We start from the raw sequence: 25,364 nt of genomic DNA on the forward strand, positions 1-25,364 counted from the left end.
AGAACTCCAGGCCCAATAGATGTTCTGAAGTCCCTGTTACTTCATTTTAATACATTTACCTTTTGGGCATGAGATTCTTAGTGTCAATGATTCTATCTATGGCCTTCAAAAATCTTCATTAACTTGGACATCTTGGGGATTCCTTGTGTGTTGGTTGTGCATGAAGGTAAATAGTTAAACCAAGAATGCTGTCAAGTTAAATCTTGAATTGCATGGGAGACAAAGAAAGAATACTAGCTTAAAAAAGCAGTAGCATCATGAAAACACAGAAGACTAGGTTAGTAAAAGCATAGTGAAAGCTTTTATTTCGCCAGGGGTGATGAGGATTTGGGTAGTGGTTTTCTTTTATTTTTGAACTGCCTTATATACAACTCTCCACTTACAATGGAGATATGCAGCATTTATTGAAAAGGGAAGGTTAAGGATTATTTGAAGTCTGGAATGATATTTTTGATACTTTCTTCTTTCATGTATGTATGTTTTCTTGACTTGGCCTTTAAGTATTCTCATCTTGTAGCTTTTTCTCAAAACTGGTGTGGTAAAACATTGGTGCAGTAGTATGTCTATGGATTTGAGTTTTACAGTATACTTGACATGGCAGACCTTGTGTTACATATGACTAAGGTGAAGCAGACTGTTCTTGTCACCTTTGCTCTAATAGGAATATATGCAGTCTTCGTATAACACGTTTTGGAGACTAATCCTGAAGTTTGATTAAGAGAAGTCTACAGCTGGAGAGTTGATTTGAGTTGTGAATATAGATAAATGTCTTAAGGGAATCTGGTGTGACTGATAGTCTCTGTCAGTTTGCAAAGCTCTTAAAAGTTGTCAGTTAAGAATAATAGGACTAATATATTCACGTGGAGGTTTCCTGTTTTTCATCTTAAGTATGCATTAAAGCTAAGAAAACAAGACAATACTCTGCTTAAGAAGTGATCACCTTTTTATACTTAACTTTTTATAGGTTTTATACTTATTTTTTTATAGAAGTAATTTATCTCTTTTTAATGTTCTGGAATTGAGACTGGTTTGTTTAACAAAACTATTTAACTGCAATCTGATTTCTAGCTTGAAGTATACTTTTGAAAATGGGGAATGATTTTTAACGGATGATTTTATGGGGAGGGTAAAAGATTACATATAATGGAAATTACTGTTCTGAGGGCCTGTTTGAACTGCATTGAACTTTAAAGGGTAGAAATAAGGGAAAATAAGCTCACCTGGTTTTGAATCTGAGAAAGAAGACAGTTATAAAAATATTGCCAGTTAAAGTTCTCATACGATAACATGCAGTAGAGTGTGCTTTTATAGATAACTGGCTAAGTCAAAAGTCTTCATGTACTGCTGTTATCTGTGTTTGGATAGTGACAATCCAGTTTTCTTTCAAGATAGTTGTTGTGGATTTTTTGTTTGTTTGTTTTCTTTGTGTGGTGACTTAATTTCCCAAATCAGAACACTTATTTTTTCACTTTCAGATAACTTCTGCCGGGGGTTATAACAGTGCTAATATTTTAATTGTTAATATTTGTTCTAGTATTGACTTTCCTTTGCTTCTATAATTTTTCTTTTCCTTTATTTATTTTTTTTTATTTCAGCTGAGTTTTCAACATAAGATTGGTATCCTATACTGCAAAGCAGGCCAAAGCACAGAGGAAGAAATGTATAACAATGAGATGGCAGGACCAGCTTTTGAAGAGTTCCTTGATCTGCTGGGTCAGAGAGTACGGCTAAAAGGATTTAGTAAATACAGGGCTCAGCTAGATAATAAAAGTAAGTTATGTTTCTGACCTATGGTAGAAACTATAATTATCCAGTTGATGTTCTGCAAATCCTGTTTTGTCTTTCCATGCTCTAGACTTTGGGTTTTGATTAGTAAGATTATATGGTAAGTGAAGAAAATGAAGCATATGATAAGAGCATGTATCACACCTTGTCTGAATGGTTATTTACCTTTTCTGTGGCATTAGTAGAACTGAAAATCAAAGCAACTTTTTTCATTTGATTGCACTTAGTTAAAATCGTACTGAGAGTGATATTTTTTATATATTTCAGTATTTCCCAGCTACACTTTAACTTCTTATCCTTAAAAAGGCAAAAGAAAAGATATGTATTTTAAAATACGGAGTCATGACAAGGGACCATTTTCATTTCAACGAAACTTTTGGGCTTCTTTTTAATCAACATACATATTGATGTTTATATTTGAGGAGCAATCAAGTTTTCTCAGTTTTCTAGTTTCTCACACATGCACAGTAGGCATGTTATCATTTGGCAGTTGATAAACATTCATTTACCTAACCACTGCATTATTAATGCCATTTCCTCAGGTCTTTCAGTTTCCCTAAGTGCAATAGTATAATAATTTAATTGCACAAATTTGTTGGGTTTTGTAGAAAAAATAGGAACTGAAGTATTGCTGTTAAAAAAGTCAATGATATGATAACGTACTTCTTTATTAGCACTGCTTTTCACTGCCCTTTAACTTGACTCATGCTTAGTTTAATGTAGTTTTAACAGGATTTTGACAACTGATCACTATGAGCTGTGATCTAAGAATATCTAGGTGTTCATCTACTTTATTGTAACATACTGGTTTTATAGGTATAAAGACTAGATATAAGGAAGAAATTTTTTACCATGAGGGTTGTGAAACACTGGCACAGGTTGCCCAGAGAGGTTGTGGCTGCCCCATCCCTGGCAGTGTTTGAGGCCAGGTTGGATGGGGCTTTGAGCAACCTGCTCTAGTGGAAGGTGTCCCTGCCCACGGCAGGGGAGTTGGAACTAGATGATCTTTAAGGTCCCTTCCAACCCAAACCATTCTATGATTTGTATCCTTATTTTTGTTGTAGCTTGCATATTACATTGTGAAAATAGAAATTTTTTTTTTATATACTGTATATGGCCTGTGTATAATAGAAAAGGAATATTTTTGTTAGTGAAGTACATCTTTTTAAACTATTAAATCATGCTACTTGTGTGTGTATTCTACTTACTCTTCTAATCAAATGGGAAAGTTCCTTGAACTGCCAGAGATAAGCTGCCAAGAAGAAAGCTTAGGAAGATGTACTTAAATGAAATTAAGGGAAGATCTTTTCTTGCAAGGGATATTTTGCCTTTCAGATAGTCACAGAAATCTAGTAATCAATAAGTCCTCTTACTTGCTTCTCTGTTCCTCCTGCCACTTATCCAGCTGATCTAGCCTGGCTCTTTGGAATCTGTTGCACGTTTTTCCTACTTCAATGTCAGTCTTCATTTAACTGGAATACATCTGAATTTTTTATTATTTTTTTTTAAATGGTACATTTGAACACTGATCAGTGTCATAGTCATAAAAGGATTTCTCTTCTGTTATCAAACTAGTAATGCCCTGATGGACTGTCATCTCCTGTACATTGTTAGGAGAGAGACTTAATGATTCATATTAGAATTTTTTGGAAATGTCTAGTGCCTGTACCTTGCGGTTGGTACCCAGTGCAGATAAACTGTCCGTAGGCCAATCTCCAGTGGGGAATGAGATATGTGAAGCTGGTGGTAAAACCTCATGCTTTTGCAAAGAAGGGAGACCAGCTTTGCAACACAAGAAGTCTTTCACACTCTGCATCTCTAGTAGTGGTGGGAAATGGTGAAAAAAGTGAGCTGAATCCTATGACAGATTCTAATTTATGACTTACAAGGTGGGAAAGCTGCAATTTCATAGCCCTGTCAACCTGCGTAAGCACCACATTTATTTTTATTAACATTATTGCCTCTTTGCTTAAATCCATGCTTGTTTCACTTTAATAATTCAGGCTTGATAGAGACTATTGCATCATATTTCAGTACCGAATACTAACTCATTTTTCAAATTAATGTGTAAAAATATTTATTAACATGCTGTGGATGTCAGACTTCTGGGATGAATTGATATATAGGAATGAAAAATTCAAAGGAGTAAGGGGTGTTTTGGTTTTGCTTTTTTTTCCCCAGTCAGAGCATGACTGAATATCACCTAGTAATTTTTACATATGAAAATATACGCTGGTCTGTCAAGCAAATTCAGTTTCTGTATTTGCCATGCTTCAGTATGAATGTACATTGCTGATTGGCATTGTGTACATATCATTCAGTAACATAATTTTAATGTTTTACTAATGCTGTGTGCCATTAATGATATTGGCCTGTAATAATAAGTTCTCATGTTTCTCATGTTCTCATAGTTTGCAACAAAGAGAATGGAATTAAGAGAGTTGACAAAAATATGGTCTTCAGTTTTGTATTAAATGTAAAATACTGAGTTAATTATCATCTTTTTTGTGTTATACTTGGTTTTTTTAATATAATGGCACAACAAGTATTGCTGCGTGTCATATTTATAATTGGATAATACGTTGATCTGACTGCCTGCAGGTTCAGAATAGTGTAATAATTTCATCTCTAGTAGCTAAATTTTTGGCATGCATAATGTTTCAGTAATAATTTATTTCTCAGTTTTCATAGGGTTCACATTTATTAAGTTTTTCTAGTCTCAAATGTTTGACTAGCTGTGGGTTTTTTCTTTAAAAAGTTCTGTTATTTTCATTTTTTATTTGGACTGTTTATTTAATATTTTGATAATTAATTATTTGGTCCATTTCTTATGGAATACAGAATATAGGAAGTTGTGGTGGGTTGACCTATCTGGCAGGTGAGCTCCCACCCACTTGTTTTCTCACTCACCCCCCCAACAGGGTGGAGGAGAAAATCAGAAGGGCAAAAGCAAGAAAATCTTGTGAGTTGAGATTAAGACAGTTCAATAAGTGAAGGAAAGAAAGGAAAAAAACCGCACACCACACCCCCAAAAAGAAACCCCACCAAAAAACCAAACCACCACCACAACAATCAACCGACAACCCCCACCCACCCCCCCACCCCAAAACAAGTGATGCAAAGGCAATCACTTGCCACCTCCCGTCAGCAGACTGATGCCCAGCCAGTCTCTGAGCAACAGCTACCATGGAAAAACTCCCCCCGCTCCAGTTTTACTGCAGAGCATGACGTTTTATGGTATGGAATATGTCTTTGGTCAGGTTGAGTCAGCTGTCCTGGCTGTGTCCCATCCCAAACTCTTGCCCACCTACCTACACACTTGCCTAGCCTACTCCCGGGGGCGGGGGGGGACAGTGTGAGCAACAGAGAAAGCCCTGATGCTGCACAAGCACTCTTCAGCAATAGCTAAAACAATCGTGTGTTATCAGCGCCGTTTTGATCACATATAGAAAACACAGCACCAGATGGGCTGCTATGAAGAAAATTAACTCCATCCAAGCCAGACCCAGTGCAAATGTGAAGAACATGTGGAATATGTTAACTACAAACTCTTTTCTGCCGTTCTTTAGTGCAGTTTTAATGGCATGTAATTCTAAATCCCAAGATCAAGAAATAAGAAAGTTAGAGGAAATTTTACCAATTCAACACTATATAATTTGTTTAGTATATGTTTTAAAACATATCCATCTACTAGAAATGAGGAATTAAAGTGTTGTTATTGGAACATTAATATTCTCATTTGTAATGTTCAGATTTTCATTATGGATTATATTATGGGTAAATTGGATTATGTTTGCATTTAATTTCCTTATACCTGTAAAGAGAGAAATGAAGGTGAAAGAAATTGAGGAAACGTTGCAATTTTATATCTACAGAGGAATAGTGCTGTTTCACTTTGTTTGGTAAAAGGTGCTTTTCTGCAAAAAAGCAGCAATGTTTCATAACTAAAAAAAAAATTAGCCAATTTTTCTCAAACTTTGTGAAATAAAACTAATGTTCAGAAAGCAATGAGGTGCAAAAATGTCAGCCCAGATACAATTTTTTTTCCCACTAAAATTGTCAGCAGAGTAATGTTTGTAGTAGCAACCGTTATGTAAATGTAATCACAGTGGGCCTTTAGTAGGTGTTCAGTAAAGCATCTGTTGAGTTAGAAGATTTCAGCTTGCTTAGTGTAAGGAAGGGACTAAATTTCAGAAGAAAAACTTGCTAGCTCATTTCCAGACAGGTGCTAAATCAAAAGTATTCAACTAAGTAGGATGTTGTATTAGGAAAGCATTGATTTAAGGGTAAGGAATCTGCCTTTTGGTAATAAGTATTTAAAGGGACTGTTTTGTGCAGTATCTGTTCAAGAAAATTTGGCTTTATTTAATATCTAATTGCAAAAGGAGTCAGGGAGTAGGGTTGCTGAGATCAGTGTAGTTTAGGCAGATACTTGCATTTCACAATATAATTTATTCCCTCCTATCTCTTCAAAACTCTGTCTTTCTAAAATGCCATGGAAAGGTTATAATGGAATTACATTTTCAACAAAGATTTTAAAATAGAGGAGTGCAATAATGTTTGCTTTTTTTTGGTAACACTTAAGTAAGAAACTTCAGTGGAAATTATGCTCCTATTTCTTATGTAAGTGTAATTTATATTACATCAATATTAATAAATGAATTTTATTATTGTACAAACATAACTGATAAAGCCAGTTGTAATGTGAATGTGTTCAAAATTATACATGCACATAGATATTTTCAGATTTAGGACTGCAGATACAGTATTGTTACTGTTGAATTTTATACTTAAGTGTATGTTTATATACTTGTAACCGGAGAACTAACATGGCCAATCGATTTCTATTTGGAATACAGTTACTATTTAAAAGAAATCAAACCCCCAAAACCTTAAACAGTGTGTGGAAGAGAGTGCAGGAGAACATTTATTGGTGTAGATGATAAAAAACTGTATTAAAAGATGAGTGAACATGGAAAAAGAGAAGAAAAATTGATAGTTGTCTTGACTCAATAGTGTGTTCGCAACCTCCTGCTTTAAAGTTAATTGTACTTACTTAAATAATCCATACGTATTAAAGAAGGTGAATAAAAAGGATTAATTTACAACTACAGAGTAAAACTCATCTAATTTGCTGTAAACGTTCTGAAATGCTATCCCTATTTATAAACTTCCTAAATAAAATAAATAAAAATATTAAGTCATATTGTATATGAAATGTATTTTAATAATTTTTAAAGATCTGAAAATTCCCAATAAAATTATTTGACATTGTACTACAATGTATTATGTACATATTTCATGTTTTAAAAATGTCTGATCTGAGGTATGTGTTTTAATGTCAGATTTGGAGTAGCATTGTCAGTTTATTTTTGGTAAAGTATGGGATTAGTCAATTGTCCTTATTAATGTTTTAAATAATGAAAATATTTATTATATAAAACTATTCTCAAGTAGCTAAGTGATTGTTCTTTTTGTTGTGAAATGCCAATATATTCAAAATTAGATCACTTAGGCCTCATAGATAGCAAACTCTTTGGGCAATTTCTTGCAGGACCCTTCTATGTCATAATACGAAGCTAAGAGCAGATCTTTAGCTGATGCAAACTGGTTTTGTTCTGTTGAAAAAGGTTTTAAATTGCATTAATAGATTTAAATCATAGCTTGTGAAGAGTGGTGTCCTAAAAAGTAGTATGAATGTTCTATTTTACTGACCTTCTTGCAATTAAATCCATTTTCAGCTGATTCAACAGGAACTCATTCCCTCTATACTACCTATAAAGATTATGAGTTAATGTTTCATGTATCAACAATGCTTCCATACATGCCCAGTAACAGGCAACAGGTATGTTTTTTAACTTTTCATTGTAATTTTACACTATAACTATTGGAGATTGAGGGGTTTTTTTAAAAGTAATACTGTTTTAAAACTGAATTGTTTTATATGAAGTATGACTCAATTGTATTTTATTTTTTTCTTGAAATATTGTAAGGCATTAGAAATCTCATAGGATAAGTTCCTGAATTATATAATATAAAAATCCTATCTCCCCCATATCATGATATTATTAAAAGGTAATGTTGCCTGTGGTGAAGAGTTATTTTCAGTTTGGACTGGATTTACATCTTATGTATGTTTTAAACATTAAATGGAATGAAGCTTGAAAATAGTCTGATGGTTAAAATATGCATGTAATAAGATTTTTGAAACGATTCCACTTAATCCTTATATAACAGATCTTGAAATGTTTATTAATGTGACAGCTTAGTAATAAATGCTTAACTTTATCCTTCAAGGTGTCTGCTTGTGAAGACAGAAAACTGCAGTGTACTTATTTTATTTCTGGAGTATTCCCTTTGCTTGTATAATAATTCAGGATATCTTTAAAGCATTAAGGATGGCTAAAAAACAGCACAGCATCCAAAGTGTGCAGTGCACCAGTAAGGTTACTCTGTCTTGCCTGTCTCGAATATTTCTTGTGACTGAATAAAAAAGTACAAGCACATTTGGTATAATATATCAACATTAACACTTTAAAAAAAAAAAAAAAAGTGGTAGAATTGCTCATAGGTCAGACTGATGATAGTTCGTAACTTTCTGCGCTGCCACTCTGCATTTTTCTAGGTCTGCAGAAATAAGTGTTGGATTTATTTAGTTAGTTTTAGAATATTCTCTCATTGCCATGCAAGATACAAAGATTTCAGTCATTTTGGAGGGTTCTAATGAAAAAAAGACGCTATCTCACTTTCTTTTTGAACAGCATACAAAAGATGGTTACTGATTGTTAAACCATATGTGAGTTGTATCTTTCATGTCTACCCCATCAATAGGTCTTGTGGGAAGGAAAAGAGATGTGTCAAGGCAGCAAAAAAAAGATAAAGGAAAATGATTAAAATTCTTGAGAAAGGATAAATGAAAACTGAAATGGAAGAAAGTATATAATGTATTTATGTGTTTTAAATAGTCAGTGCATAATGTTCTGAACTGTTTGAAGAACTGTTTCAAGTGAACAGTTAAGACAACTGCAAATTTTACTCCATTACACTTACGATTTAGATGTGGTTTAAAGAAACTAAATTAAGAATCAAAAGGCAGAAACTCTTCACCATATGAATAATATGAATGTTTAGATGACTCACATCTTAAAATGTGTGGCTTTCAGAAGACAGAATGTTCAGCTATATCACACACTCAACTGTGCCAATAGCTAGGAATCAAGGTAGAGGATCATCATCACTGATTTGAGATTGCTTCACTTCTCTAAACTTTCACTTAATCCTGTATTGTGATAAGGTGTAATTTAGTAAGCGCACTAGGAGTTGTTCTGTCTGTAATCAGCCATAACACACTTTGACTGGAAAGGACATGTAAATAGGGAAAACTGTACACTGTTAAGAAGATATAATACACCGAATGAGCTTGCCTTAAAAGGAAAAAAAAATAATATTTGCATGGCTAATCACAGGCACTGACAGTAAATATGGCCTTACTTGGAGTTTATTACTTTTGTTGTCTTTCGTGACTTTCCCTTGTTTGTGAGAACAGGATATCCTCTCGCCACGATCCACTAATTTTCATGATTTTTTGCTGTTTGTCAACTTCACTCCTGTGTTGCTCAGCCACCTCCTATTACTGTCCTTTCACTTCTTCCCATGCTTTCCTTTCATTCTCATAATTTCCTTATGCGTCTTTCTTTATAGTCAGGTGCTGATTCTTGTGTATAGCAAAATCTTCCAATTTTAACTTAATGATTTTCCCCAGCAACAAGCAGTCCCTTTCCACAGTGTTGTAAGCTCTCATCATTGTCACTTTAACAGGTTCAATATTTAGTAAAGCACCATGTTGTTATTCATGCCTTTCTTGAGATCAAAATAATGTGGCAGTTTTCCAAGTTCAAGTAGCATGCCTATCTGAAGACCCACCACATTATTTTTTTAGGTGCTGGAATCTAGCAGTGTTTGCACAGCATGGACACTCTCTTAATGAAATGTGACAAGTGCACCCAAATGACCAGAATTTAGCCAGCCTTAATGTGCAAAAGGGTTCTGTAATCATTGTTTAATTTTCTCCTATTACTGTTTAGTTCCAAAATACATACTGAAGTGTGAAATGTATCAACAGTGTTATTTCTCACAAGCTAGGATAAAATTCGATTAGGTCTTTTTCCTTGAGACACTTTAGATGCTGAAGACCACAGATGCAGTTGCATCAGTTGTGCTCAAGACAGAGAGAGAGATTACAGGTGCTGTGGAATATGAATGTTGTTTGTCTCTTCAGGGTTTGGCTCACTAACTCTACATATCCAAGCAAGGAGAAGTTAGACCCCATGGTAATTTTCCTTTTAGGTTATGTTAGCAATGAAGACCCCCATTCAATAGTTATTTTCTGCTAGCATATTGTGTATGTACTGGCAATGAGGTTATTGCATCCTATCCCTATGTCCCTTGTTTGGTAATGACTGGGCAAGGTATTGAGTCACTCTTCATCTAGGACTACAGCCTTCAATGAGCAAGCACTAAGCATTGCTTAGCTTCCAAATACCTGTGAGCCAAAAATAGGCCACACCAGAACTGTTTGTTGCTTCTTCCAGGACATAACTACGCCCTGCTTGGTCCCTGATCAGGACATCCCTCTAGTTTTAGAGCCAGCAGGAGATCCAAAGAGCAAGGTAATTTTCACTTTGGCTGCAACATAGGCTGGGAACTTTCAAGTCAGCTGCTCCTTCCCTAGGACAGAAAAGACTACCAGCCCTGGTGTGGCCAGTTTTCTTTCCTTTACTGGCCTTTTCTTCAAATCATAGTTCAAGGCTTTCCCCTTTAAACTTTACCTTTGCAACGTCCCTTTCCAAGTCATTCCCTTGCAAGTTTCCCATTCACACATTTGCAGTCTGCTTGTGTACACATGGTCAGACCTGATTGATCCAAATCAGTTCAAATAATCGGTTTTCACCTGGTTTAATGAAAACTTAAAAATGAAACAGATATGCAATTATGAAATAAACATGTTGAATTTAAGCTACTGTTAGAATGGTTGGGATAATGAGACATGTGGTTATACCAAACTCAGTTTAACCAGATCTGATGAAATATCTTTTGCCCTTTGTTTCTGGTTTTGGTACTGCTTAAGAACAAAAATTGAAAATAAAATTTTTGAAACCACTTATTTTAGAAATGTACTAAAATAAGTTTGACATTTTTCTTATTTCACTCTTAACATTTCATCATTTAATTGAACAAAGAATATATTTCACTGCTATTGCAACAAGATTTCCTTGTTGTTTCGCAGTTTGACTAGGCAATTAAAATTCCACAGAAGTGGGTAGATTTTTATGGCTGGGCGTAACCTGTAAATATGCTAAGTTTTAAGACAGTACTTTTCTTCAGAGATGCATATCTGAAAATTAAGAATGGAGTAGTTAAAATTCTTTATACCAAATAATAGAAGCTATATTAACTTTGAGATTTTAATCTAATGGATTCTGCTTTTCTAACATATTTTCCTTACTGGACTCCCCTTTGCTTGTCTTGTATTCTTACATAAAACTTCACTGATTTCCCCTTGGTTGCTTATCGTACTTGATTGGGTTCATTTTCAAATTCTACCATGCCAATTTAGACTGATACTAGAACGATGTCAAAGTGTGTTTGATGTCTCCTTACTGTAAGTAATCCTCTGTAATCTGTGCACCCTGTTGAGTGTTCCTATTGTGCTCTGCATTGGCATGAGACTTTTTAGAATATGTTAGAAAGGCAGATAAAAAAAATAATAATAATACAACAACCCCCCAAACCCCCAAATCTGAGCAGACCTCAAAATGGGAGAGGAAGGGGAAACTGAGAACCTAAAAAAAAAAACCTCGGAGGTAAAAGTTGGGAGGAAAATCTAGGTTATAGGATGGAAACTAGAAAAGGGTTTCTTATAAATCTTTTTGCTTAGTTCCGGTTTCCTTCAATTCCTTTTTCATTTTCAGTATGCTATCCTTATCTCACATTTCCCAGGGAAGTATGTGTTCCCTCCTTCTTCTCCATTCAATACTTTATTCTTTTCCTATTCCTTTATCCTATCCAGAGCACTTCTTTCCATCTTCCAGTTTATTTCTCTCCCCTTTCCAAGTTCTTTGCATTATGATACTCTGCGCACAGCCACAACTGTGCTTTGCCTTGCATTGTGTTGAAGTGCACTGACCACTTATGCATGACAGTTATTTATAACAGTGTTACACTGCTTTTATTTTAAAATGTTGAAGAAGTCACTAAGATCTCTGCAAGCTTGGTAAGGTTCTTAAAAATGATGACCTGACTTCCTGTTTTCTATTTTTGTGCCTCTTAGAGGTTTAAGCTCTTGAAAAATAGTTTAGAGATAGGATATGGGAACTGCCATAATTCTGAAAAGACTCTTTTTGCTAGTAAAATCTCAAATGTTTCTAAAACTTACCTCATATTAAGTGACTGCTATTCTCACTTAAGTAACCTATGATGGCAAGCAGAACCTCCTAAAGAGGTCTACAAAAGCAGAAAATATTCTTGAAAACAGTGATTGTCTTGAGAAATAAATATAACTTTAAACAGGATGTTGCTTTCTAATTTTGTAATTTTGCTCTGTGGAAATGTATAGGCATAGGCGTGAACCACTATAGCAAGAAAGAGTAATTGGGCAGTTAGTTATATAACAAAAGCAGAAATGAATCACCTCATACCTTATAATTGGAAGGTTTCTTACAAATTTAACTGAGGTGTAAATTCCAACCTGTGAGATAATAATAGCCTCTAAACATGAACTTGTGCTTCACTACTATGATCTAATTGTATGGCTCAGCAAATTAAAGTATACCTGACATACTTAGTTCTGTGATCAGTTCCATGTAGTGTACTTCTACTGTAATTTGTACGCAACAGGATGTATATCTTAAATTGCTCAAAGCCAGTTATTTTGATTTTAGTCTTAAAAACCTGAAAACTTGACTGAGCCACATGACTGACTTACACCAAATATTATGTTCTGGTTTAAAGTTTCATCAGAAGTCTTATTTCTTTAATCTGCATTTGGGATTTTGATTATGTTTGAAATAATACAGATATACTGAGTGCTTTAAAATTGTGGCTTTGGCCCTTCTTACTACCTTTAGAATACCAATCTTTGTGTTATTTTAGGAGATATAATGAAACATAATTATGGGTCTTAGGCTTTAGCATGTGCAACTTTGCTTTTTTTGTTGGTAGCTGACATACTAACTTTTGATGGAACTGAGAAGATACAAGCAAATACTCTTTTATTAGAAAGATTATGTTCTGTAAAATCAGCTCGATAGAGAAATGTTTACTTGTTCTGTTATAAAGTTTTCAAATAAATTTATTCTTGTATCCTTTTTAGTTACACATGAACGAAGGTAAAGCTTTAAGTGTCTGTATGCTTTATCAGTTGACAATGCAAGGTCTTTGACAGACTTTGGGTGGATATTTAAAATGTAGCACATGCTATACTGCTTTTTTCCATCTGTTAATATACATGGATGTTTTATAAGCAAAGGTATTTAAGAAAAGAGTGTAAAAAATTTGAGAGGTACAATATACTTCCATGAGGAAAGTGAACATCATTTTACTGTGTTTTGGGGGTTATTTTGGGAGAGAGAGAAGTGGTCCCTTATTTCTGGACATGTTTTGTAGTTTTTATTAAGTTTTAGCCTGTAACAATGCTTTAATACTTTAAATTATTCCTTAAATATATTTTGATGATAATAACTACCAATTACAAGAATAAGTTTTTAATTAATGAGTTTCTAATAGCTATTGTTTCTCAATGAGCCTCAGCTCTGTTCCTCAAACTGCAGTTGTTAAAATTTGTGATAAGTATTAATGATAATCTATTTTAAAAAAAAATTAAGCTCATAATATTAAGGACAATGTTTAATAAAAATGCAACATGGAAAAGGAAGGTTCATTGAGAAAGAAAAGCAGTATTGTATTTTTTATATAGAAGCAAATATACTGTAAAGAGGGAACTGATGTACAGTTCTCTGGATAGTAAGAAATGTGAAGTGATGTAACTTTTTTTATTACTAACATGATGCACTAAAGTAAGAGAAATATATTTTTCTTATAGAATAAAAGAGAAATGAGCAGAAACTATGCAGAACTAGTGTGGGGATGTGAGAGAACACACTAGTATTTTTGTGAACTTAGCCCAGTTTCCTATCCCTATCTTTTTGCAGTTCAGTCCAATATCCTTTATCTGTAGCTATCCAGGATATGGCTAATTAAAAGTTATTTCTGAAAAGTTAAGCTTCATTTATTTTGGTTTGGGGATTTTTTTGCTAAAATGAAGAAACTGTGATTATTTTTTTATAACTAATTTTTCAATGCATGTTTCTTGTCTAGCTGCTAAGGAAAAGGCATATAGGAAATGATATAGTTACCATTGTCTTCCAAGAGCCAGGAGCACTTCCTTTTACTCCAAAAAATATTCGTTCCCACTTTCAACATGTATTTGTCATAGTCAAAGTGCATAATCCTTGCACTGAAAATGTGTGCTATAGGTGAGTAGAGCCTTATAACTATTTAAGTTTGTTATTAAGACTACAATGGCACTGCCTCTTCTAACAGTTTGGTGTTTTCTAGAGATACTATGTATACAGTTTTAAAATTTCTCCTACATTTTCTGTGAGTTTGAAACCCTAATGTCTCCCTTGCACACATCTAGAGTTATGGGGCAGAGTTTGTGGACTTAAATGGGTATATGCAGAACTCTGTGTTGCTGACTTATGCAGAAAATGGGGATATAATAAGTCAGTGAAAAATAAGATTTGCAGACATAGCAATAGAAATTAATTTAGAATTTGTATTGCACATTTCCTTTTTCAAAGAAAGTGATTTAAAATAAAGTATTTTAGAAGGCTATTAACCTGTATAAATCCCCGAGTATGACAATATGGCACCAGGATGAGTCATGACCTTTAAGCACATGAATGAGGACTTTTGGGGAGTATAAAAACATCTCAAATTTCAGATGACCATAACTCTCACATTTAAGTTACTGGATCATGAATTCTAGCAAGGTAACCAGGGTGGAAGCGTAGTTTTGAACTGATTGGGAATTGTGCAAATAATGATAAGTACTTGAAGCATAATGGTGCAGATTTAGCATGTATAAATGTTATTTATTCATTGTTTACAATGAAATTAAAGTACATCATGAGGTCAGGTCATATTGCTGTCTTTTAGCTGTCTTTTAGAACTTAATTTTGTTTCAGTAGCTCTTCTGTGTTTAATAATACATGATATTTCATAAGTTACATATTTCTTACTACTAAATGATGTCTGTCTGTGATCCCAAATGTGACTGCGTTTCAGTCAAACTAGTAGTAGTTCTATGTAGGTCACACAGTATTTTGAAATCCTTTTTCAGTTGAAATACATTATGTAGATATCAATTGTATAAATGAGAAAATATTCCTATTCCTTTTACATCTTGCTGTGAATTGTCCATATCAAGAACTGCAGGTATTTTGAAATTTTATGAAGATAGAGTAGGCAGCTTAAACAGGTGCAGAATGCTCCCATTATAGACACGTTTGACACCAATACTTTGTCTTCACACTTCATTGTAGCGAAATGTCTGAGGATTAAAATAAATTCTGTTTCTATATATACATTTCTTAGTTTTAAGATCATGCAACTGAGTGACAGCTGAAAATGATACAGACTTAAATAAAAAATAGAATTTTTAAAAACACTTCTCTCATTTAAGTCTCACAAAGCATTCTCATATTTATTCCATTAACGAAAGGAGGCAGTGACACCCTAAGAAGTCATCCTTGATATTTTTGGTGTTAGTAAGATACATCCATAAAGTCTTTCATATATTTAAAAGAAAAAAGCCATTTGAAAACAGACAACCCAATCATTTTTATTGGATGTGTCTAAAAAGTCTGAAAATTGACATGTCAAAGCTAAACCCAGCTATGTAAATGGACTGCACAGATCACAGTTCTACTTATCATCTGATCTTTTTTTTTTTTTTAAGGAATTAACCATTGTATTTTTTTCTTTCTATTTCCAGTGTTGGTGTTTCACGATCAAAAGATGTGCCTCCGTTCGGTCCACCCATTCCCAAAGGAGTAACTTTCCCCAAATCAGCAGTCTTTAGGGACTTCCTTTTAGCCAAAGTTATTAATGCTGAAAATGCGGCACATAAGTCAGAAAAATTTCGAGCCATGGCCACAAGGACACGTCAAGAATACTTGAAAGATCTGGCAGAAAATTTTGTTACCACAGCTACAGTGGATACTTCAGCAAAGTTTAGCTTTATTACTTTGGGGGCAAAAAAAAAGGAAAAAGTGAAACCAAGGAAAGATGCACATCTATTCAGTGTTGGAGCAATTATGTGGAATGTGATTGCACGAGATTTTGGCCAGTCTGCTGACATTGAATGTCTCCTTGGAATCTCCAATGAGTTTATCATGTTGATTGAAAAGGAATCAAAAAATGTTGTGTTTAACTGCTCCTGCAGAGATGTTATTGGATGGACGTCTGGATTAATGAGCATCAAAATATTTTATGAAAGAGGAGAATGTATTCTTCTGTCTGCAGCAGATAATTGTACTGAAGACATCAGAGAAATTGTTCAAAGGCTTGAAGTAAGTATAGTTTCTAAACTGGAATTCCAAACTTTTTATGAAGTGTTACTTGTCTCCATCTTCTTTGAGATACAATTAAAAATCTCCTACGTTTATACTTTGGGAGTGTTTTCAGAGAGCATTACAAACAATAATCCTCACAACAGTGTATGAGATAAGTGTTATCAACCCATTTTCAGGGATCAGGAATCTGATACCAATAATCTGATAGATTTACCTAAGGCCATGGATGGTTTCAGTGTTGAAATCAGGATTGAAAGGCTAAGCTTTTGTCTTCTCTTGCTGTAGCCTGTTCTCAGATCACACTTTTGTAGGTAGAAATATACCTTAATTTAAAAATATACAAAATCTGAATGTGTAAAATATACTCATTTGGACTTTTTGTGAATATTAGCAGAAAAAATTGTATAAGTGATTCTGCTGATTTGTTCCTCTATACTGAGCAACTGCAGGAAGTAAAGAAAACTAGAGCAATTAAAGCCAGTTTTTACGGCTGACTGAATAAAGTTTTTCAGATGCTTGCTGACCCTATTAGCACAACTGTCCTGTAACTATTTCAGTCAGTACAAATGAACAGACAGGAACTCCAAGGTAAAAGTGCTGATGCATCTACTTCATGTGGTTATGCTTCACCCTTTGATCGTAATTTAAGTGATCTAGATGGTCTCAGTTTTGTTTCTATTAGAAAGCCCGGTACTGAAAAGAAATCATTACGCTTACCGTTATCACACTGGAACAGCTGGATTGCAGCTGGTGTTTTAGGGCCTCTCTAGTTCTTCAGTCACGTTTAGTTAGCATTGCTCAATATCATGCTCTAAATAACAACCTTTTTCTTCCAAAGTACAATTAATCTTTCAATAGATGAATGTCTTTAAACTCTTCTTGCCACTGTTATATTATCCTTTCCTTAGACAGATATTTCCCTTCTGAAAAATAGTGTACATGTAGTACACTCCTGTGAAGTATTGCTAAATGAACTATATAAATTGCTTAACACAGATGGAAAACAAGATTCAAAGTTCCAGTGAAAACTTAATGCTGTCATCAGTGATGACAATTCCTTTTGCTGTTTTTTACTTCTTTGGTTTTACAAAACATGGAAATAGCCCAGTTGCTGAGGATAGATCTTTAAAATTCAGTAATTAAAAACATGAAATGGTTATATTTACTTGAATACTTCCTCTTTTTTATGGTCAGGTTTTGAGTTAAATAATGTCAAAATGGCTTTAAGCCTCAAAAATTTAGCATCAGTTACTGCAAAGTTAACTGAATATTAGCTTCAAGTATCTGTTCCAATGAACTCTGGCCACCTTCTCTCTTTTGCTGCCGCCTATCCAACTTTCACATTGCTTAAAAAAATTAGCTGTCACTACTTGTTTTAAAACTTTTTTCATTCCTGTTTCTTACCTCATATTTTTCTCCTTTTTTCTGTGCTGCTTCCTCTCTTTTGAAAGCTGCATGTTAATGTTGTTCCCTAGTTGTTTTATGATGTTGAATGCTTTCTAAACAGTCATTATATACATTTTGATATAGAAGCTCAGAGGTGACCATTACAGCCACTAAAAAGTATTTAAATCTCTGATTCCACACTTCATATGCATCCTTTAAAAACCTTTTAAGTGACTCAGAATGCAGCTAAGGTCAACAACCACATGTGCCAGCAGATGCTAAAGATGAAAGCTCAAATTGTGACATAATATTAAACTTCAGTGACCAAATGATTAACCCTTTTCAGTCACTAGTAAAAACATTTCTTAAAACCAGTGAGTAAAATGTTGCAGTTACTAAGGGAGATTGTCAAAGAAATAACTACATTTTATTGCCTAGTTTTAAATCATGCAGATGAATAGGAAACCTATCTGAATATTCAGATAAAGCAAAGATATGAAAAGCTGAGACTGTAATTTTGGTTTGAACCAAAAGAAACAGTTCAGGACTAAAAAAAGAGGTGGGATTTGTCAGTCTAGAGTCAGATCTGTGTTTGTGGGGGAGAATATCTAGTGATATAAAGTAGAAAGAGCAGCTGTGTTTGAAGGCAGAAAAAGCAGTGGTTCTGACCTTTAGGGTAACAGAGAATGGCAGAGTGATATAAAATTAAATTAAAACCCTGAATGGATCTTTAGGCAAGAATCTGAGTCGGCAAAATTTCCTTAGAAGCCTGTATACTAAAAACCTCTTCACTTTCATCATGGGACTTAGAGGATCTCTGGCTTTTAATTTCATCTGCATTAAGTGCATTCAGAGAAGCCAGCTCTTAGTTCATGCACAGCCATGAGTTCAGTGAAATGGCAACCAAGTAAGCAGAATGACCTATTTTGAAGTGGAGCAGTACTATGTTTTATGTGACATTACTATGTAACGTGCAGTGTCACCTTTCAGGGGATATACCTGTGGAGGACTTGATCTCCTGGAATCCTTTCCATTGGGAATAGATGAATCTTTGGCAGGAATGTTTATCTTCCTTCTCTTTTAACCTTTGAATATTTAACTAACTTGAAGAGATTTTGAGTGCTCTTGAGTTGGGAAAATCCATATATTTTGGCTGGTGCATTCATTCTGCAGTAGTCTATAATTGTGACATAATGATAAAGAGGTGCCTGCCCCCCCCCAAAGAATATTATGTAATTTCATAAGGATAAAATTCCATCCCTCAGCTGAGCTCCTGACTCTCATAGCATGTTCTTCTCTTCACTGCATGACTAAATACTGTATATATTTTAGAAACTTGTGACAGAAGTGTAGGGAAACTAATGAAGAGCTGAAAATTTCCTTTTCACTTATCCAGTTCATAAATGATGAAAGTCATGTTGAAAATTATTTGTGACTGAAGATGAACCTCAGAGCTGGAAAAAAAAGAGTTAAAGCTTAGTGCTTTCAGCATACCTTATAGCTCTTAATATTATATGCACAGTTATAAGCACAAAAGAAAGTTCTGTTTAAAATGGAAAGTTTCTAAAAGATACCAAAAACTCTGAGCTAAATAATGACAAAGGAAATAGCTGCTTTGTTTGATAGGAAGACCCAGAACACGATTTTGTGAACAAAACCTCCAGAGTACATTTTGGACATCTCAAGAATGACATTCACTTTTTAACTTTGAAGCCTACATCTTCAGAAATAACTGGAACATTTATGAAGTCAAAGTGCTACAGTTTAAGCAGCCTAAATTTGCCAGGCAATGATTCTCAGATCATCTATGAGATCCTTGCAAGATTTTTCTCCAGTGTTTCACAGCTCAATGAAGATAAGCCTGTAATGAATGAGGGCTAACTGTATTTCATTACCTTGGGTTTATCGCACGTTGAAAGCATGAGCATGGACCATCTCCCTCAGATCAGCAAACTTACAATAACTCATGGTTTTGTGGCACTTTGTTCTCATGTGTGCAAGTTTTAATTTTTTCTGATGAGTGACAGATATCCATATAGAAATATTCTATAAAGGCAATAGCACTGTAAAACTCACTAAGGTACTGAAAAGTAGGCAATGGAGGGGGAGAATAACTCTTCCGAAATAGCCTTCTGAATTAAGCTCAAGCTATAAAACAGTCTTTGCAAAGACCTGTCCTATATAAATGACTACACAGGACAGTAGCCTCTTAACTTAAGCACCTTGAATTAGATGCCTGAAGTTGAGTAATGTGTGCATCTTTGTAATGCACACTAAAAGCAACCATCAACAGCGTGAACGCCTTTGTGGTACAAGGTGCACTGTAGAACTGCTCTTAATGCAGCGTGACCTTGGGAAGATCCCTTGATCTGTATCATAACATATGCATCGTTAAAGGACAGATATTTGCCTTGCGGGAGTGTTATAAAGCACTGTGAGATCTTTGAATGATATGCGTTATGAACAAAGACTTTTAATAATGTTGTTTCACAGTGGTTAAGTTTTTGTTCCAATTGTACTAATGGAGCTAAAATACATACTGGTTTTGTGACACTGACAGAAGGGAATGTTAGGGTAACTCTTAAACTTACCTTGTAATGTGGACTAGAATTTGGCATTCTGAGTCTGGTGCAGTATCCCAGCATACACACTATTGTATGATTTTTTTTTTTTACTGGGCAAAACTGTTGAGGACTTGTTACATAGAATATAGAAATGAGCCTGCCTAGCAAAGTCTGAATTTGAAGGATTTTGGCTACTCTGTATAATGACAGAATTACATTTTCCTTGAAGGTGAAGAAAATAACTTTTTTGTTTCTATATTTCCCAGTGACATGAAAGCTCTTACCCATTTTAGTGATGTCCACATTGGAGATGGTGGTAGTTAGGAATCTGACTACAAGGCAAAATAAATCAAAATTATCTTCATTGCTGTGTTCTTGAGGAAGAAAAGCTCCTAGAACTGAAGCATTTCACTCAATTTGGCTCATGTTATAGCTCAAGTTTTTTAATACTGTCTAATACTGAATAAAAAATGCCTGCACACCTGCAGTCAGTCAGCCAACAAGAATGAAGTAACTGACAGGACAGCATTTTGCTTGCTTTGTGTTTTGAAACTAAAGCAGCTGTTAAGTTTTCAATAAAATATAAATGGTATTGTGTTAATGTTGGGTAAGGGGGAAGGAACTTGACACCGGTCAGCTGCTTGCTCTGGGGATGTAAGATTTTGAGCATTGTGAAATGTTTTGTTCATTTTGTTTTATGCAGAAACCTTCATTCAACCACAAATGTTAAAATAATTTAGTATTAGTATATTAAAGATATTTAATGTCAAGCCATACATGGCTTTATAGTGTTTGAAAACAGACCTGTTTGTTTGTCCAAAGAAGTGGCTGTCCTGACAATAGCATTAACAATCTGATACTTCTTTAGATAGTGACCAGAGGATGTGAAACCACAGAAATGACCCTGCGGAGGAATGGGTTGGGCCAGCTTGGATTCCACGTGAATTTTGAAGGGATAGTGGCAGACGTGGAGCCCTTTGGTTTTGCATGGAAGGCAGGCCTAAGGCAAGGGAGCCGCCTGGTTGAGATCTGTAAAGTGGCTGTGGCAACTTTGACTCATGAACAAATGATTGATCTTTTACGTACATCAGTGACAGTAAAAGTGGTGATTATTCAACCACACGAGGATGGAGCGCCTAGAAGGTAACGAGCAACAGTTCTCAATGTGACATTTGTATCTGTTTGGTTTTTTTTTTTTTTTTCTCTGCTGCTGCTTAAACAATGGCTCTTTTATTGGAGGCCCTCAGGAAATTGATATTGTCTCTCATGTTTGGTGATAATATTATTGAGGCTCTTAAAGCAATCTTTTCCTCAAAACCCCTATTGGCTTGTAATAGAAGATAAAATGGGATCCTGTAAGAAATTTAATGGGAAACTTACTTTCATATGGCTTTGAAAGAGTAAGAAGTAAACTTCAGTGCATCATGACTAAGCTGTTATGAAAGCTGATACGACTTTTCTTCCACAGGAGAATTTTATATTTTAATACTAAATTTGAAAATTGGGAATCCTTCTCTGAAAACTGTACCTTGTCCATCGCTGACATTGACTCCTGACTATTGAAAAAGATTTGGTTTATTTTTTCTTATGTTGAAACTTTAACAAAAGTAGTGAAATACTGGGTTCTGGACATATATGGTACCAAGTCTTAGAGTTGTCCTCACTTTCTACAGATATCTAATTTAGTCATATTAAATAGTGAATTACATCAATGAAATCGTCAGCTAAAGCAAAGAAATCTTGCCGCAACTGAAATAAATGCTCACACACTCAGGAAAAGACTGTAATGAAGATTATTATAGTGACTGTACCATTGTTTTCAGGGATGAAATGCAGTTTTCTTTTGTCAGTGTTCCTTTTGGTGACAAAAAGATTTTTGCTCCTCTCTCCATTTTTGAATATTAAGAGGTAGAGAAGAAGTAGAGAAAAATAAAAACTTTATAATAGTGTGACTTTATTTCTCACATACCTTGTCTAGGCACTGTTAATTTGGCTCATTCTAAATGAGAACTGTACCAGAGTAAATTGAATTACTTGTCATGTTGTAGAAGGCCAACTTTAAATCTCTTGTTGATTTTTAATTTAACAGAAAAAACATTAGATGTGTTGCTTTTGGCAAGACAACAAGCCATAAAATTTTACGTAGCATGCAGCACTGTGAAGTCGGTGCCAACTGTACACGAATACTGTTTAATTGGTGGCGATTCTCCAAGTAGTCATTGGCCTGATGAATGACACAGAAATGCCCTCCCCTGCCTCAACCTGCATGTTGATGCATTGGGTTCCTTTCTGAAGAAAATGCCTGCAAATGTAGAGTACCACCGTTTTGCTTAGTTGGATAGAATTTGCAATTAAGCCTCCTTTGCTTAGCTTTGCTATTCTCACCATCTGCTTCTGGGTATGAATTTCCACTGACTTGTTTGGTATACATTTCCAAGCTGTTTACAGAATATGAGCCTAATGAGCTGATCCTATTATATTGAAGGTAAAAACGTGTATTTTATAGGCCCTGATGGAAAAATACATACTGTATGAATTGTTTATATCTTCTTTGATACGTTTTTAGAAATAAAATGTTAAAATCCCAAATCAGCATGATACATGGCACGCAGTCTATGTGTAGGAGGAGTTTTAACTGAGTGCCACCAAACTGGGAAAAAACTGCAAAAGCTGTTATTGTTTATAAATTTTTTGCATTTTTAAAACTGTGTGACTAATTACTAAGGAAAATGATTTTTTTTTTTTTAAAAAAACCTATGTTTCTATTCTAAAATACAAAAAACACCAAGGCATTCATGTTATGAATATGAACATGCAGGGGAATGAGGAGAAGGCAGAAAGGCATAAATTACCAGAGGTTTAGAGAAAGAAGGTAGTCTATCACAGCTACTTACTAGTTAAAACTTGTGCAAATCTGTCTCCCTGTCTCCTACTCAATTGCTTGTCTTAGCCATCTGCAATGTCTTATCTTGCAGAATCGTAGAAACAGAGAATAGCTGAGGTTGGAAGGGACCTCTGGCGATTGTTGAGTCCAACCCCATTGCTCAAAGCAAGGTTAGGCTGCTCAGGGACATGTTCACTGGGTTTTGAATATCTCCAAGGATGGAGACTCCACAACTTTGGTTCCAGTGCTTGATCATCCTTACAATAAAAAATGGGTTTACTTATACTTAAGTAGAATTGCCTGTATTTCCATTTGTGCACGTTGCCTGCTGTGCTTTCGCTGGATACAACTCTGAAGAGTCTTACTCTGTCATCTTTTCTCCCCATCACCCCATCAGGTATTTATACACACACATTGATAAGATCCCTCCTGAGCCTTCTCTTTCCCAGGCTGAACAATCCCAGTGCTCTCAGCCTTTCCTTGTGTTTCAGATGCTCTGATCCCTTTATCATCTTTGTAGCCCTTTGCTGGACTTGCTCCAGTATATTCATGTCTGTCTTGTAGTCTGGTATCAGGTTTACCCAGAAATTTACAGGCGGTAATTTTGGATGTAAAACAGGAGTATCTGGAGAAATAGAATCCATTTCACCTTCATTTGACAAGAAATGTCACTGTCCTTGGAGAATCCATGCGTGGCTATACAGGATAGAATCGGGTCTCTCTGAGTGATTTCCAACACGTATCTGTGAGCTACAGTTAAGGCAGGTGTGCCAGCTCATCAGGAGAGAACTTTTTTACTGTCAAGTAGCCCTAATAATTATCAAATAACACTCAAAACAGACATACAGATATTTCCTTCAAAGTTGTGAGTTCATCAATCCTTGATCCACATGCTACACGTGCCTAGAAGAATGATGGTTCAAAAGCAGGAGAAAGCTTCACATGTATGCTTCAATAATTATTGCTTTCATTTACAGCTTTTTTAGAGATTTTCTTCTAAGAAATGATACTTCAGTCTATCTGACATACGTAGAAGAGTAGATTTGGAGGCTGAAATAAGTACCTTGAAAGTTTGACTGGTACTACAGAGCATATGATCTTCTGACAGTTGGGTTTTGGTTTTTTTTCCTCTGTATTTCAGCCTTATTTCTCAGGGTAGATATTAGTAGTTTATAAAAAATGTTTGCTTTAAATGCCATAATCTGGGGTTTCAAATTTTTGTCCACAGTGCATAGATATAAAAATACATTCATCTTTGTTTCTACAAGAATCAGTTGCAATAAAAATTGACATCCATTTACAAGAATATAAATAATAATTTTAGCAAAAAGAAAATTCATAGTTTCATGAAAAATCCCCATGTATCATTTTATTAATGCCTGTCTTTTATTTACTGAGATAATCAGATGATTTCCACTGCTTGAAAGAGTAGTTTCTGCTTAGCTGTGCTGGGTTTATAGGAATACGAAGCAATGAGGACTTTCTCTTTAGGTTGCTTATTAGCACTGGTTCCTTGCTGGGACCAAATTCTGAAGTGAGTTTACACAGATTGGACATGAGTGCCATGGAGTGTCTTGGGAACTCTACCCTTCAAATGAAAATGAATTTCAAGTGTGCAAGGGTGTTTCCAAAGCAGTCCCAGTCCCTTGGAAAAGTATCAGCTGAAGTGGAGATCTTTAATCGAGTTCTTAACTTGATTTTATTTTTTCATCTGTTAGCTTACCCACAAATCATCCTCAGTCTATCAGCCCTTTATATTTTAAAAGAAAACCAACAAAGTGTAAGTGTGCGTACACTGAGAAAATTAGCAATGAACTATTAACAATCAATTTATTTTTTGCTGCAAACTGTCTTGTATTAATTTATTTCAGCATGAAAATAAATTATTTGGAATGTTGAAGGTGCTTACAAAGGAATGTTCCAGAGTGATTAGGAAATTAGAGGAAAATTCTGCTCAGTAAATGCTTTCCATTACTTAATGTAGATACTTCTACCTATAGTCTTGATAACAGTATATGCAAAAGCAATCCTGGAATAAGGCCTTTCATTTACTATCCTGTAAAATTAATGAACTTGAGACAAAGCTCCTGCTGTTTTCAGTTTGCCCCA

General features: G+C 34.8%; 1 protein-coding gene across 6 annotated transcripts in view; it reads left to right on the forward strand.

Annotated features, from left to right (window-relative positions):
• The window catches only part of SIPA1L2 (signal induced proliferation associated 1 like 2), a 152,808-nt gene that overhangs the window by 78,803 nt on the left and 48,641 nt on the right, over positions 1–25,364 (forward strand). For 4 of the 6 annotated variants that reach the window (XM_052805827.1, XM_052805829.1, XM_052805833.1 and 1 more), the window contains exons 6-11: positions 1,596–1,770; positions 7,527–7,630; positions 10,377–10,454; positions 14,161–14,318; positions 15,842–16,418; positions 21,240–21,514. In XM_052805827.1, coding sequence (XP_052661787.1) covers positions 1,596–1,770; positions 7,527–7,630; positions 10,377–10,454; positions 14,161–14,318; positions 15,842–16,418; positions 21,240–21,514 — 1,367 coding nt within the window. The remainder of the gene's footprint in view (positions 1–1,595; positions 1,771–7,526; positions 7,631–10,376; positions 10,455–14,160; positions 14,319–15,841; positions 16,419–21,239; positions 21,515–25,364) is intronic. The other 2 variants (XM_052805830.1, XM_052805831.1) reach the window with 1 other exon arrangement.

This window comes from Harpia harpyja, chromosome 13 (assembly GCF_026419915.1).
Source record: "Harpia harpyja isolate bHarHar1 chromosome 13, bHarHar1 primary haplotype, whole genome shotgun sequence".
Lineage (NCBI taxonomy): Eukaryota > Metazoa > Chordata > Aves > Accipitriformes > Accipitridae > Harpia > Harpia harpyja.